The sequence below is a fragment of the Pempheris klunzingeri genome, chromosome 20 (genome assembly GCF_042242105.1).
Source record: "Pempheris klunzingeri isolate RE-2024b chromosome 20, fPemKlu1.hap1, whole genome shotgun sequence".
Classification (NCBI taxonomy): domain Eukaryota; kingdom Metazoa; phylum Chordata; class Actinopteri; order Acropomatiformes; family Pempheridae; genus Pempheris; species Pempheris klunzingeri.
Genome location: NC_092031.1, coordinates 20,076,162 through 20,089,754, shown reverse-complemented (window position 1 = coordinate 20,089,754; position 13,593 = coordinate 20,076,162). Strand labels below are relative to the sequence as shown.

General features: G+C 42.9%; 1 protein-coding gene across 1 annotated transcript in view; it reads left to right on the top strand.

Moving 5' to 3' along the window:
• The first annotated feature begins 783 nt into the window (after positions 1-783).
• Positions 784-13,593, top strand: part of myo15b (myosin XVB) — a 45,309-nt gene continuing 32,499 nt past the window's right edge. Inside the window, exons 1-15 of the mRNA XM_070851944.1 lie at positions 784-1,053; positions 1,207-3,285; positions 3,467-3,643; positions 5,432-5,496; positions 5,583-5,646; positions 6,228-6,337; positions 6,472-6,546; positions 8,742-8,835; positions 11,162-11,265; positions 11,389-11,452; positions 12,228-12,341; positions 12,442-12,603; positions 12,691-12,804; positions 12,898-12,956; positions 13,432-13,555. Of these exons, the coding sequence (XP_070708045.1) occupies positions 784-1,053; positions 1,207-3,285; positions 3,467-3,643; positions 5,432-5,496; positions 5,583-5,646; positions 6,228-6,337; positions 6,472-6,546; positions 8,742-8,835; positions 11,162-11,265; positions 11,389-11,452; positions 12,228-12,341; positions 12,442-12,603; positions 12,691-12,804; positions 12,898-12,956; positions 13,432-13,555 (3,675 nt within the window). The remainder of the gene's footprint in view (positions 1,054-1,206; positions 3,286-3,466; positions 3,644-5,431; positions 5,497-5,582; positions 5,647-6,227; positions 6,338-6,471; positions 6,547-8,741; positions 8,836-11,161; positions 11,266-11,388; positions 11,453-12,227; positions 12,342-12,441; positions 12,604-12,690; positions 12,805-12,897; positions 12,957-13,431; positions 13,556-13,593) is intronic.

Sequence of the window (13,593 nt, the reverse complement as noted above, 5' to 3'; positions counted from 1 at the left end):
GTGGGTGGGATAGTGTTGTGTAGCTTCCCCTTAGTTCTCCTGAGCATGGGTGCACATTTGTATCAGTGACACTAGCTCTTGAGGACAAACCGGAGCACTTTGCAGCCCCCCAGCCATGCCTGGGTTTCACCTGAGAAGCCTGGTAAGCTATATTACACTGAGAGCTCTCACTGCTCTACCCCCACGGCGTACAGGCCATACAACTACATTTAGGCTGATCTAAAGATAGCCTTTCACTGCAGTTTAGATTTAACCTACAGATGATAGCTGTTGTTTGCTGTTTCAAAGGAAAGGGAGAGTCAGACTGCATGGAAAAGATTCACTGTCACTTTGCATGAGTTTTGCTTCAATGTGCTATCACCTACTTTCACAACATTCATTTATAGAGTTTGTCCTAATAGAGATGCATTGCAGCTCTCAAACTTCAAGCTTAGCAATGACTGTTACATGCCAAGTCAGATCAGTTGTGGCTAATCTAGGTCTGACCTGGGTGACTTAAGCTTCAGAACAAGGATCAGGGACTTAATGTGTGAAACCTGGTCTACATGCTGATGGGCTGAGCCAAGGACCTGGTTACACTGAGTTTGACAGACATGTAACTCGGCTTACATCCCTTAATTGTTAATTTTATTGAGTAGCTAAGTTATTAATTTTTTCTAATGACTGCTAATATCTGCACTTCTTACATTTTTTCTCGTCAATATGATCTCAAAAGACATAATAATGAGCATTTTTATTATCGGTTATCCTGCAGGAAATCTCAACTCTGAAGAATTGATTGCCATGTCACCTGTTAAGTCCCAGCGTAGAACAAGTGCCACAAAGCAGAGGGCAGAGGCAGCAAAAACTGGAAACCAACAGAAAAATGTGAGACAGAATGGTTTCAAAGCATCTCAGCCTCCCTCTAAAGTGTCTTATGAGAAACAAAAAGGTAGAGGGAATCCACCAACTCTTGAAGACAGAAAGAAAAATGAAGTGACAAGTAATAGAAGGAATCAGGAAGCAGACCCAAGTAAAAAGATCGGTACCGAACGGAGGGAACTACAGAAGCAAGCACAGAGCACATTAGAAAACAGAATACCTGCAAATGGTAGATCACAATCTCCTCATGACAATGCTGGTAAGATTACAGGGGGCATAAACAAGACCACCAAACTCAAACTTTCACCAAAAGCACCCTCAACCATGCGAGGGAGGATCAACAAGCTCCCCACCAAGCCTGAAAACAAGACAAGTGACAAAGTGACAGAGAGTGAGGGAGAGGAGGAGGAATCAGAGAATGAAGCAGGAAGCTCAGCAGAGGTGACGGAAGAGGAAACTAGTAACAATGAGAAAGAGGAGGAGCAGGGCAGTAACGAAGAGCCAGCTGAGACGCAGGGGAGCGAGGAGAGCAGCGAGGAGGAGGCTGAGGCATCAGATACACAAAGGGATACAGAGCAGACGGCAAATGAAGAATCAGACAAAGAGCTTTCAGAGGAAGCCAAATCCAGAAGTTCCTCAGGGGTCGGACCAGACACATCGAGTGGAGACGTAGAAGATAGCGAGAAGGAGGTCGAAGTATCTGAGGCAGTCATCAGTGATGAGGGTGAAGACAAGGAGATAACCCGGGAGGATACACCTGAAAAGCCGACAGCTAATAAAGCCTGCAGACGACGCAGACAAACTCAGCCTCCCTCAAAGCCTGCACAAGGGCCGAAATACAAGATGTTTAAAAAAACAAAGGCAGATAAGCAGGCAGAGAAGACTGAAAAACAGAGGGCCAAGGCAGAGAAGCAGAGGTTGGAAAAAGAAGCCAAACAAAAAGCCAAGGAAGAGAAAAAAGAAAGAAAGAATAAAAAGAAGCTACAAAAAGAGGACAAATTCAATTCTGCAAAAGAGGAGATTTCGCTCAAGAAGACGTACACAGCAAAAGGCAAGACCCAGTTAGCAAAAAAAACAAAAAATATCAATGAGAGAGATGCTCCTATAGAGGCTGATCCAGATGAGGAAGATGAGGAGTCTGAACCAATACTGACCAAAGCCATCAAAAGCCAAAACCGAATTATGCTTCTCAAAGCCAAAGGTAAAGACATCACAGCCATTCTGGAGCCTGGAGAGCAGCAGGATGCTGAAAGTGTTGTCCAAGGACGGCCACAGAGTTTGCTCCTGAGGAAGGTCAAGATGGCATCTCTCCGACACAAAGCAGGTAAGGTGTCAGCAAAGCCTGAGGAGGAAACTTCAGAGGGTGAGGCCATTGATGGAGGGTCTAGCAAACCCAAGGAACGTTTGATAGCACGAAGGAAAGGAATGACCACTCTTCGCCGAGTGTCGGGTTGGATTCAGAAGAGCATGCCACATGGATTGAATTTGAGGAAGAAGCTTTCTGCTTGGACAAAAGCCATCGGGGTCTCGAGATGGCTCTCCCTTCGGGCAATAAAACAGAAACAATGTAATAGAAAATCTAAGGGCAATATCCTCAAACATAGAATGGCCATGAGGGTTGCCAGTAAAACCAGTCTTTCCAGTAAGAAAAAAAAAAATTCGTCTGAGGACAAAATGGCTGAAGAAAAGGCTAGCCTCCGGGGAAAAGCAGAGGTGGGAGGGGAGGAAGCAGCCCTAGCTGGGGAGAAAGAGATAGAGGCCAAATACGCTGTGGTACTCCCGAGGATGAACAAACTGGGCAAGGTAAAGACAGCTGAGGTTCCCCAGGCAGCTCCAGCTGGACCTTCTACTCCATCAACTACCACTGGATCACCAGGAGAGCCCACTACATCAGAGCCCAAACCCCCAAAACCAGGTGCCAGACTGGTACTCCCTGTCAAACCGGATTTCAGTCTCCTGAAGTCCATCAAGAAACCCTTCCCAGAAAGGTTAACATCAGGTGGAGATGTGGCAGAGAGGAGCCCTTGGACCAGTGGTACACCAGAAGGATCATCCAACACTGAGGACAGAAACAGGAGCGCTACTCAAGATGGAGTCAGTGTGCTACAGACTGAAAAAAGGAAACTGGACCCCTCCCAGATCAACCTGACCAAAATGTCCTTGTCAGGAGGATCAATACTTGGTAGACCGACTTGGGTCAAGGGACCAGATTCAGACAGAGATGCTGCAGCTGGGATACCTAGGTCCACCACTCAGACGTTTCCAGATGGGGAGGCAAGTGCAGTGATGTCAGGTGTCCGGTCCTTGTATGAAGAAGAGGCAGACAGAGAAGTGGCCCAACTGATGGGTGAGGAGGGTATATATACAATTGCCCAACCAGAGGTGCACTGGGCAGGGAACCCACGGATGAGTGGAGACCCTCAGGTATGTGCACATGTTTGGTAGACTAATTATGAGTATGAAATTCTGCAACTTATATAAGTCTTAGGGGAGCAGCAGTAGAAGGTGTCCCTCTAGTGTTTCAAGCCAAGACATATTTTAGTTGAATCAGTGTGATTCAATGGCTGTTTCAGGGTCAATCATCTGTCTTTGGTGTGTGGTTCAGGACTGGCTGCGTGCTGAGAACCTGTTGCCCCATCAGACAGTGGAGAAGCTAACAAAGTGGACAGTCTACGATGATGGGGGCCTGGCCAGGAGCGTTCCTGCCCACAATGGCAGGGGGCCCTGGGAATCAGAGGACCCAACCCAGGAGATGCTGGAGAGTCGACTAATCAGCACACAGGTATTGATACCCTATGAAAAAAGAACAAAAAAGAAAGAAGTCCTGTCAGCTCTTCTGGCCTCGGGGAAAGAAAAAAAAAATTACTCCAGCCCTGCGACCTTTAACCCTTTAAAGCCTGAACCACTACACAGTTGTGTCTGTTGTAGTCTTCTTTGCTGTGGTGTTGTTTGACCAGTTGAGGCCTATTAAGTTGCAGGTAGGAGTATCAGCTCCTAAGCAGTGCAAAATATCGTTCCAGGAACTTTTCTCCAAAGACGATGGTGAACAGGGAAAATAGAAGCAGAACCAGTGGTACTAGATACAATTTATGTGTTCCCAATCACATACTTTTTCTTTTTACTTGTACTATTGTTCAACCAATCAATCTTTTTATGTAGCGCCAATTCATAACAGCATCATCTCAAGACTCTTTCCATAAAGAGCAGGTCTAGACCAAACTCTTTAATAAGAGAGAGACCCAACGATTCAGGAATTTAACATTAAGGATTCAAGAATCCCCACATGAGTAGCATCAGATATTATATTAGGACACAGTGGCAGGAAGAACTCCCCTTTAACAGGAAGAAACCTGGAACAGAACCAGGCTCAGAAGTGTAAGAGAGCTCTGGGAGGAGAGCTGTACTCTCCACAGTCCAGATGAGAGATCGGAGAGCAGTGGGGAAGTTCCGGTTTTGTTGACCTGAGGTTGTTGAGTTATGTATCACACATTAACCAATGGAGGCTGTAAATCTGGGTCCAGGGGTGCGTTTAGCACATATGTGTGAAAGTAAAGGACTCTGGGAAACTGAGTTCAGAGAGGGGGCCCTTTGTTCAAAAGACAGAGAAACATGTAGTCCTCACGAATTTGGTTAAGGGCCCAACACTACTAAAATGTGTCACAATTTTTGCTGCAGTGACATTATTGCATGTGTGGAAATGTTAGCAGTTAGTGGAAAAAGGCTCTTTAGTCTTTCAAGTTAATCACTTCTACATTCAAGCAGCAATAAAGAAGCTCATGCTGCTCAATATAAAAGGCAATATAGCCTACAGTGATGAGGTGGAAATGTACATGTGCAGATCTAAATTGGAGAAAATAATTCATTCCAGTAGTGATTTATGATTTATACATACATGATCTGTGCATCACTTCTTGCCATCATTCTATATTACTTTATTCAGTCGTGCCTTTCAAAAGCCATGCTTTAGTCTGAAGAGACGCAATGCATTTTGGGCCGGTTGAGTATGTTGAGTGAGCTCACAGCACATAGAAATTCTTGCTAGTCTAGTATACATTTGGACACATTTGGACATTTGAGACAAACATTACCTCTGACTGAGAAAAGTGGAACTATGTTTGTCTTATCACATTAGTTTGGAGTTTTTAGCATATCAGTTCTTGTTTGTCACTTATACCGGTGCACACCCAAGACAAAAGGACATAAAAGACTTGCTGTTGGTTTATTTATTTGCCAGTCTGTGCAGATACAATAGAGCATACAACACATGGCAGCATGCTGCTATGAGATTGCAGTATATCAGTTATCACACTGCTGCACTGCTGCAAGTGGATTGGTTACCTGCTATAGAAAGGTTATAAATGGAGTGGACCATTAGCAACAGGGAAGTGCAGAAACAAAACACACTGTAAACCACAAAGAGCTGTGGTGAAGGCTCATTCTATTTTTGAAAAATTAATTTAATTCAGCCAGACGAGAAAATGGCTGCAGACAGAAGATAAGTTGTCTGAAGTTCAAGTTCTTTCATTTTGACTTGTGTGCTTATGTGTGCTCATTGCTCTACCTTTTTCAGGTGGTGATGCCAGGCAGCAAAAGAGTTGTAGAGGTGGATGAGGTGGAAGATCTGTCCCAATTGGAGTGAGTTCCACACACACACACATACACAATGTATCTACTTCTGTGTATAAATATGCAATTTCAACCTGTCTGTCTAATGCTCTTAGAGAGGTGTGCGAGAGTTCTGTGCTTCTGAATCTGAAGAAGAGGTTCCATCGTGACTGTATCTATGTAAGTTAAAGTGAGCTCAAACTATGATCTGGACCAGTGTAAAGCAGATAACATGTTCTGGATGAAATAATTCCATGCTGCAACTTGAATTTAATGTTAATTTTCTGATTATATATATATCAATGCAGAATATGATAATCTTACATAAATTCACATGAAGATCATAAAATAATGTAAATTTGTTTTGGAAAAAGAGACAATGGTTAATTAATCCCTAGTCTTAAAGAGTAAATATGCACTAATCTGAAACACTGATTGTGTGGTTAGGTGTGCTCTGTTCCACCTGTAACCACATCCCAGTGATGTCACAGTGTACTCACACACCTGGAGTACACTTGTACATCACTGCACTAGAGGTCAGCTGCTGTTGAGTTGCTCTTTCAAGGGGAACTCCCACTTTTTACAAAATAAAGGTTACATTGCTTATCTTGGGCAGCATGACAGCTCCAGAAAACACTGGTAGGGAGACTTTGAGTCGAGCTGTTTTAAAGTTAAAGATTTAATGCACTAATGCAGCTATCAGTATTTCCACCCCAGTGTATTTATTGCACTTAATGCCTTTGTCATTTTCTTTTTGCCAGACTTATGTTGGAAACATGATGCTGTCCATTAACCCCTTCAAGCCCCTTAACATCTACACAAAGGAGCTGAGACAGAAATACCAGGGCAAAGAGCAGCAGCGAAACCCACCGTAAGCAAACAACACTTGTCAGGCTGCTGTGCATTATTCTGCTTTCTCTTGCTGTACTTTTTATTATGCAACTCGCAGCATGTATCTCACCTTCAGAACATCTGCCCCCTTATGCTTTTTATTCCCTGCTTCAGCCATGTGTACGCCATAGCTGACGCCGCTTTCAGTCAGTCTCAAACCTCCACACAGGAGCAGTGCATCATCATAAGGTACTGAATACCAATTTCAGCAATTCTGTAGTATATTTCAATGTAGTTTTTGCAAATCCAGGATTTTATTTTTGCTGCCTCAGGTTTTGAAAAGAGAGCTTTTTTTCTGTCATCAACAATCTATACACATAAATGTTTTATATGATCGGGCTGCTTTTGTTTGATATTTCTCTTGTTGCCAACAGGAAACCAGTTGCTCCCTTGTTCTTTGATAGTTGGCATGATAAACTAGAAAAGTGCGCTCAATAAAGTGAAATCTCTGCTATGCCTAACCATAACCAAACCTAAACCCACCCAACAATAATAATAATAATGATAATGATAATACATTTTATATATAATGCACTTTACATTTGGAGGTACAAATCTCAAAGTGCAAGAACGTCAAAGTCCAACAAACCCAACACTTTCTGATGGGGGAACAGATTGCAACACAACATATAAACTGGCTCCCTTACAGTCAAGATGGCAAAGATAACATTAATAATTATCAATGGAGGGGTATCAGTGTCACTTTAGTGGATCATAACATATCACATAACATATCCTACCCCCACTAGGTTGTGTATTGTTGTAATTAGGTGTATTAGCAAAAGTTACACAATATGCCACTTTTAATGACCACTGCAGTCTCAAAATGATTCAACCCCTTCTTAACAAGCGTCTTTAGTACTTAGTAAAGCACCCTTTGTTGTTATGACCTGCTGCAAACGTGATTCATATCCAGACACCAGGTTCTGACAGCGTTCCTGAGGAATCTCAGCCTTATTTGACCTTATTTTCTATGGGATTCCACTCTAGTATCTTTTCTGAAGCCCAGCCTTGGTGGACTTTGAGGGAACCTTGAGATCATTCTCATTCTTCCTCCTCCTTTAGACATACTGCTGATCCATAGACCTGAAAAGTTCCAGTTTTGTTTCATTGCTCCACAGAGCAGAATCCCCAAACTTCTGTGGCTTATTTATATGGTTTTGAGGATACAGGAGCCGACTTGTCTTGTGCTTTTGGGTCAGTAGAGGTGTACGTCCAGGAGTTTGGTCATGGAGGCCTTCAGTGTTTAGTCTGCTCCTTACTGTAGGAGCTGAAACCTCAGTGCCTGCTGCCACCAAGTCTTACTGCAGGTCTTTTAGTCACTCCAGGGTTTTTGTCCTCCTGCCTCCTCAGAAATCTGGTGGCAGCTGTTGATATCTTCCTCTTTCTGTCACATCCAGGTAGTGCAGCCAGAGTTCCTTTGGCTCTGAACTTGTGAACTATGTTTCCAACAGTATCTCTGGGAACATTCAGTGCCTTTGCTGTCTTTTTGTATCATTTTCCTTGTTTGTGCAGGGCAGTGATCTCCTCTCTTAACTTTTTGGATAATTCTCTTGACTTACCCATGTTTCTAACATGTAACTAACATCACTGTGAACAAATCCCCAGCCAGTCCAGGTATTTAATGTGTTCTATCTCAAGCACATCTGATGCAACAAATGAAGCCCTTGATTGGTTCCATCAGGTGAGCTTTGTAAATGAGTGCTCTTATGAGGGGTTCTATTCAGCGGGATGAATCATCTTGAGACTGCAAAAGTGGCATATTGTTTTGAATTTGGAGAAACCACCTGTAATATTAGCTGTGTTGAGCTATTTTAATAGTTCTTGTTTGGGTTGTTCATTGAACACGAGCGAAAGTTTGCAAATTCTGCCAATACACCTAATTTACAATGGGGGTTGAATAATTTTGAGTGCAGCTGTAATCTGCAGGTGCTTCAGTTCAAAACGAGACCAAACTTTTCTATGGAGGTCAGTTTTTGAGCCAGGACAAAAGCCAAACTGTGTCCTCAATAGACATAAGGCTTGTTTTTAGCCTAACCGAATGTCTTTGGCTCAGTGATTTCAAACTGAAGTAGTTGTTGATCACTTGTTGCTGGTGTAGAGGATTGAGGTGTCAGCAGACAATGATGGTATAAAACTGTCAATAACATAGGTTTTTCAAAACACATGAATCAACTCAACCATCAGGTGTAAAGGTGTACATCTGCATAAAAAATATTAGGTTGTGAGATTAGCTGACAGACAGCAGACAGGCAGATGCACACACACACAAAAACACAGTCAAACACATAACCCCTCCAGGTTTACTCCTGTAGGAGATAGTTCTAAAAATAATTTGTTAAAAAGCTGTGTCATATTTCAGGTCATGTCTATGTCTTCTGTAGTGGCCAGAGTGGTTCAGGGAAGACTGAAGCTACCAAGCTGATAGTCCACTACCTCAGCTCTTTGTATCAGGGCAGAAACGACTCCCTGCGACAGGTAATTCACTGTGGATATAACCCAGTCTCACAGAAGTTTGTGAAAGAGTCACAAGATGTATTCTATAAATTTGTGTCTGTGGACAGTAGTCCACCGTATTGGTGGACTACGTCTGGTTCAGATCAGGCAGGCCATTCCTCCCAGTCATCCCCCTCCAGGTTTCTCCATCATTGCCCACGTGAACGTTAAAGTCTTCCAGTAGAACTATGGAGTCTCCAGATGGAAACCCTTCCAGGATCCCATCCAGAGCCTCCAAGAAGGCCGGATACTCTGAGCTGCTGTTTGGTGCATACGCACACACAACAGTAGGAGCCTTCCCCTCAGCAACCCTTAGTGGAGCATGGAGGTGGTCCTCTTGTTCACCGGGGAGAACTCCAACAATCAGGCACTCAGCCGGGGACTCGTGAGTATCCCCACATCCGCCCGGCAGCTCTCACCCTGGGCAACTCCGGAAAAGGAGAGAGTCAAGCCCTTCTCCAGGAGTGCACTTACTCCCTGATCACATGGCAAGTTACATGACCAAATGGCCAAAAAGGGAAATTATCAAAAGCAGCCACAAAGAGGCACTGCAACAGCAGCAGCATACTTAAATGTGAACCAAATTCAAGTCTACAACAGCACAGATGGGGTTATCAAGTTGGATTTTACACATCACATCCCTCATTTAATCACTGCACTTTCATAGATTTCATCAAACTCAACATATTTCAAATATATTTCCTTTGTACGATCAATATCCTATTTCAAGTTTCTTCATTTTCATCAGCCTACTATTTCACTCTGCAAATAAATCCAAAATTTTCATTTTAATTTTGATATTGGTCTACTTTGTTTATTTGATTTTAGAAAGTGGGTCTTCCAAGTGCTCTCTGAAACTAGGCTGGGATGCCATGTGTCCATGAAATTAAGAAATTAAAACTTAGAATTAGAACAGTGTTGTCTCAAAGTGTAACATCGATCAGTATGAAGATTCTACATGGGTCGTGCTGTGCAATACTAACCTTTGAAGCTTGACCTCAGTGCACGTTTAAACACTTAGAATTCAGCATCATAAGGGGCTGCACACATGGGACCAGCTGTTATCAGAGCTCTTATCAAAAATGTCAAAAACTACAATTCCTTAAAGCTGCACACATGCAATTTTATACAAATCAGCATCACAGCCAAGAAAAATTAAATATGTTGGTTCATGTCAGAGGCTGCACAGTGGTGCAGTGGTTAGCACTGTTGCCACTGTTGTGGGCGGGGTTATGGGCAGTGGCTCGAGGTAGAGTAGGGATGTGATGTAAACACTCTTTGAGTGGTCGAAATGACTAGAAAGGTACTATACAAATACAGACTATTTACCATTTACCTCACAGGTCCACAGTCTTTCTGTGTGGAGTTTGCATGTTGCTATGCTTGTGTGGGTTGTCTCACAGTCCAAAGACATGCAGGTTAACTGGTGACTCTAAATTGCCCGCAGGTGTGAGTGTGTATGGTTGTCTGTTTCTATGTGTTGGCCCTGTGATTGACCGGAGCTCAGTCCAGGGTGTACCTTGGCTCCAGACCACCCGTGATCCTGATGGATAAGCAGTATAGATAATGGATGGATGGATGGATGCCAGATATTTAAACTAGTAGCCTAGAAAATGAGGTTTTGGATTGGCAGATGGATAAAATGGCGCCGCTTCTGCTACGAAAAACAGACAAAAAAAAATGTATGTAGAATTGAAGAGGAAATAATTCAAAGTAATGGCCTTAATGATAGTCCACCATACTGTTGAGCCATATTTCATGTTTTTGCGACAGTGAGGAAAAGCAGAGCGTGTTCACCTCCACAGAAACGATCAAGCTACTTGCGCTATTATAAACTGACGAAAAACACGATTTTTCAGGATTGAAGGAGAAATAAATTAAATGACATGGTCATAGCATTAATTGGATTGTTGATTGATCAAAGACATGTTTTTGACCAGCAGCAGAGCCTCATGAAGGCCAAGGACTGATGTGGACTGATAAAACAAAGACAGGAAAACATGAAGTCTTACTGACATCAAAAAGGTGTAATGCAAACACGAAAAGACAATCCCTTAGAAACACATTATTTTTAAATTTGTGCTCAGGGACACGAAAAAATGAAAAATTGGTGTCCACAGACGCAAATTCATAGATAAAATTTTGTGACTATTTCACAAGCTTCTATGAGACTAGGTTGTGGATAACACAACGGAATATCTTCACTGATGTACCATTAGCACTCCTGCAATACGTTGGCGGGTATGTTTTTCAGTCTTCCACCCATTTTTGTCTTAAATTCGCATCTTTCTTTCCCCCCATTGACCAGCCCATGGAGATTTTTCCCATCCTTGAGAGTTTTGGTAATGCCAAGACCATCCTCAATGATAACTCCAGCCGCTTTGGCAAGTACCTACACATCCACATTCTTCGGTGAGTCCACCTAATGGTACCCTCTGTAGAAATATAACTGATCTTTCACCATATATTCCTTTGCTGCTCCCCCTGACAGGATTGGTTGCAGCTGTTTTATTTGTTTCTCATCTTGGTTGACAGTGGGGTTGTTGTGGGGACCTCGTTGTCTAAATATCTCCTTGAGAAGTCCAGGGTTGTCTTTCAGGTGAGAATATTGAGTGAGGTGTGCTGTGTGCTCAAAGCAGGTACTATGTATGCCTGCTCATGAAGGATTCTATGATGTTATATTTGCTGTAGAAGCAAATGCCATCAGGTTCAAACAGATTACAACACATCACATATCACTGCTGGACGACAGCCACTACATTTTTGTGTGATTGGCTAATTGTCTGATATATAATAATAATAATAATATAATATATGTGTTTGCTTGACCCGGCCGGTAGCGCAGTGGATAGTTGTGCATGTCCCTCCCAGTCCCGGCTACCAAAAATGGGCAACATTTAGGAGGCTGAATTAGCAACATTCAGCTACTCATCACGTGCTTATTTATACATCTACGTACACAACATATCTCTGTACCATGAGGCCTCCTTTTTTGGTTTCAAATGAAATATATTGACTGCTGTTCGAGGGATTGCCAGGAAATTTGGTACAAATGTTCAAGATCCCCAAAGAATTAATCCTGATGATATTCTTGGTACCACCAACAAGTCAATATCTTCAATTATCTAATCAACATCTGCTCAACAATCATTCATGGATTCAAGAGGATGAATCTTAATTACTTGGATGATCCTCTGACTTTTCCTCTAGTGCCACTTAGGTCACCAGTGATCTAGTCTCAAATCAAGTTACCTTTATTCTTCATTTCTCTATTCTTTGCTACTACAATTTGGACGTGGCAGTGATTACAAATCATCAGACGTCATGGACTCAGTCGATGTCACTGTTTAGTTCTTGTCTCATGTCACTCGTAGGCCAATGAGGAGAGGAACTACCACGTGTTCTATGAGCTGCTGGCAGGTATGAATGACTGGGACAAACAGGAGCTCTACCTGCAAGGAGCCGAGACCTATTACTACCTAAACCAAGTACGTCACACGTCAATGAACGCACAAGTGTTTTCATTCTCTGGTTTTTGATAAAGTTTTCCCTTTATCACTCATCTATGTTGTCGCTGTCCACCTCTAGGGTGGGGCCTGTGAATTGAAAGGGAAGCAGGACAAGCAGGACTTCCAGCTGTTGGTTCAGTGCTTTGAGACCATCGGGCTGCATGCTGACCAGATCTCTACCACCTGGGCCATCCTCTCCTCTATACTACAGCTTGGCAACATGTGCTTCAGCTCATATGAGGTGAGTGTGTGTGTGTGTGTGTGTGTGTGTGTGTGTAGGACGAAAGTGAGGATTAGGCAGATCAATCTTTTTTTTTTTTCGCCTCAGAGTGAGTCGTTTGAGGTGGCGCGTATCTTCAGTGAGGCTGAGGCCAGGAGGGTTGGCTCCTTATTACAGATTTCCTCTGAGGCCCTGCAGACTGTCATCACTCACAGAGTCACAGTCAGTAGCCTCTCATTTACCAGTCATGCCTCTTGCTGAGTCATCATCCTCATTTCTGTATGTGTCCAAACTGATTAGCTGTCCTGTCTGCAGGAGACAACCTATGACAGGATCTACTGCCCTCTGTCTGTGGAAAGTGCCATAGAATCCAGGTAAGGAAATTTCCTCAAATGTTGATGTAGGCTGGATGTAAGCACATCACACATAGCAGACAAGACTCTTAACCAAGAACGTAAGTTATCACTTGGAGAAATGTTTCTTGGCATTTGCCCATCCACCCATAAATTCATTTTCTTCCAATTCCAAGGCCATGTATCCTCAACGGGTTCTTTTCAAGCCAAAGTAGCAGTGGTTCTACTGTGAGTTCCTTTCTAGATGCCACTTGTATAGTTGCTGCATTTTTCATTCATTTGGTTAGTACCTACAGTTCATGATTATTGATTATTAATTTGTCACCATACAAGAAAAAAAAAGATAGTATTAATGGGTACACCAGCTAATTGGTGCAGTGCTTAGATAAAGTAGGGGACTGGTCAAAGTCACAGTGAAATTAGTGGAGTGCCCTCAAAATTGTTATAATATTGACAGATACACATCCCCCCCTCCCCTCTGTGTCCTCTCTTGCAGAGATGCCATTGCCAAAGCCTTATATTCAGTCTTGTTTGATTGGTTGCTGGAGCAGATCAATGACTGGCTGAGTCCCACAGAGATGGACAGCACTGTGGGCATAGTGGACATCTACGGGTTTGAGGTTGGGATTCTGCTTGGACTGAGATCTAAACACTAAAG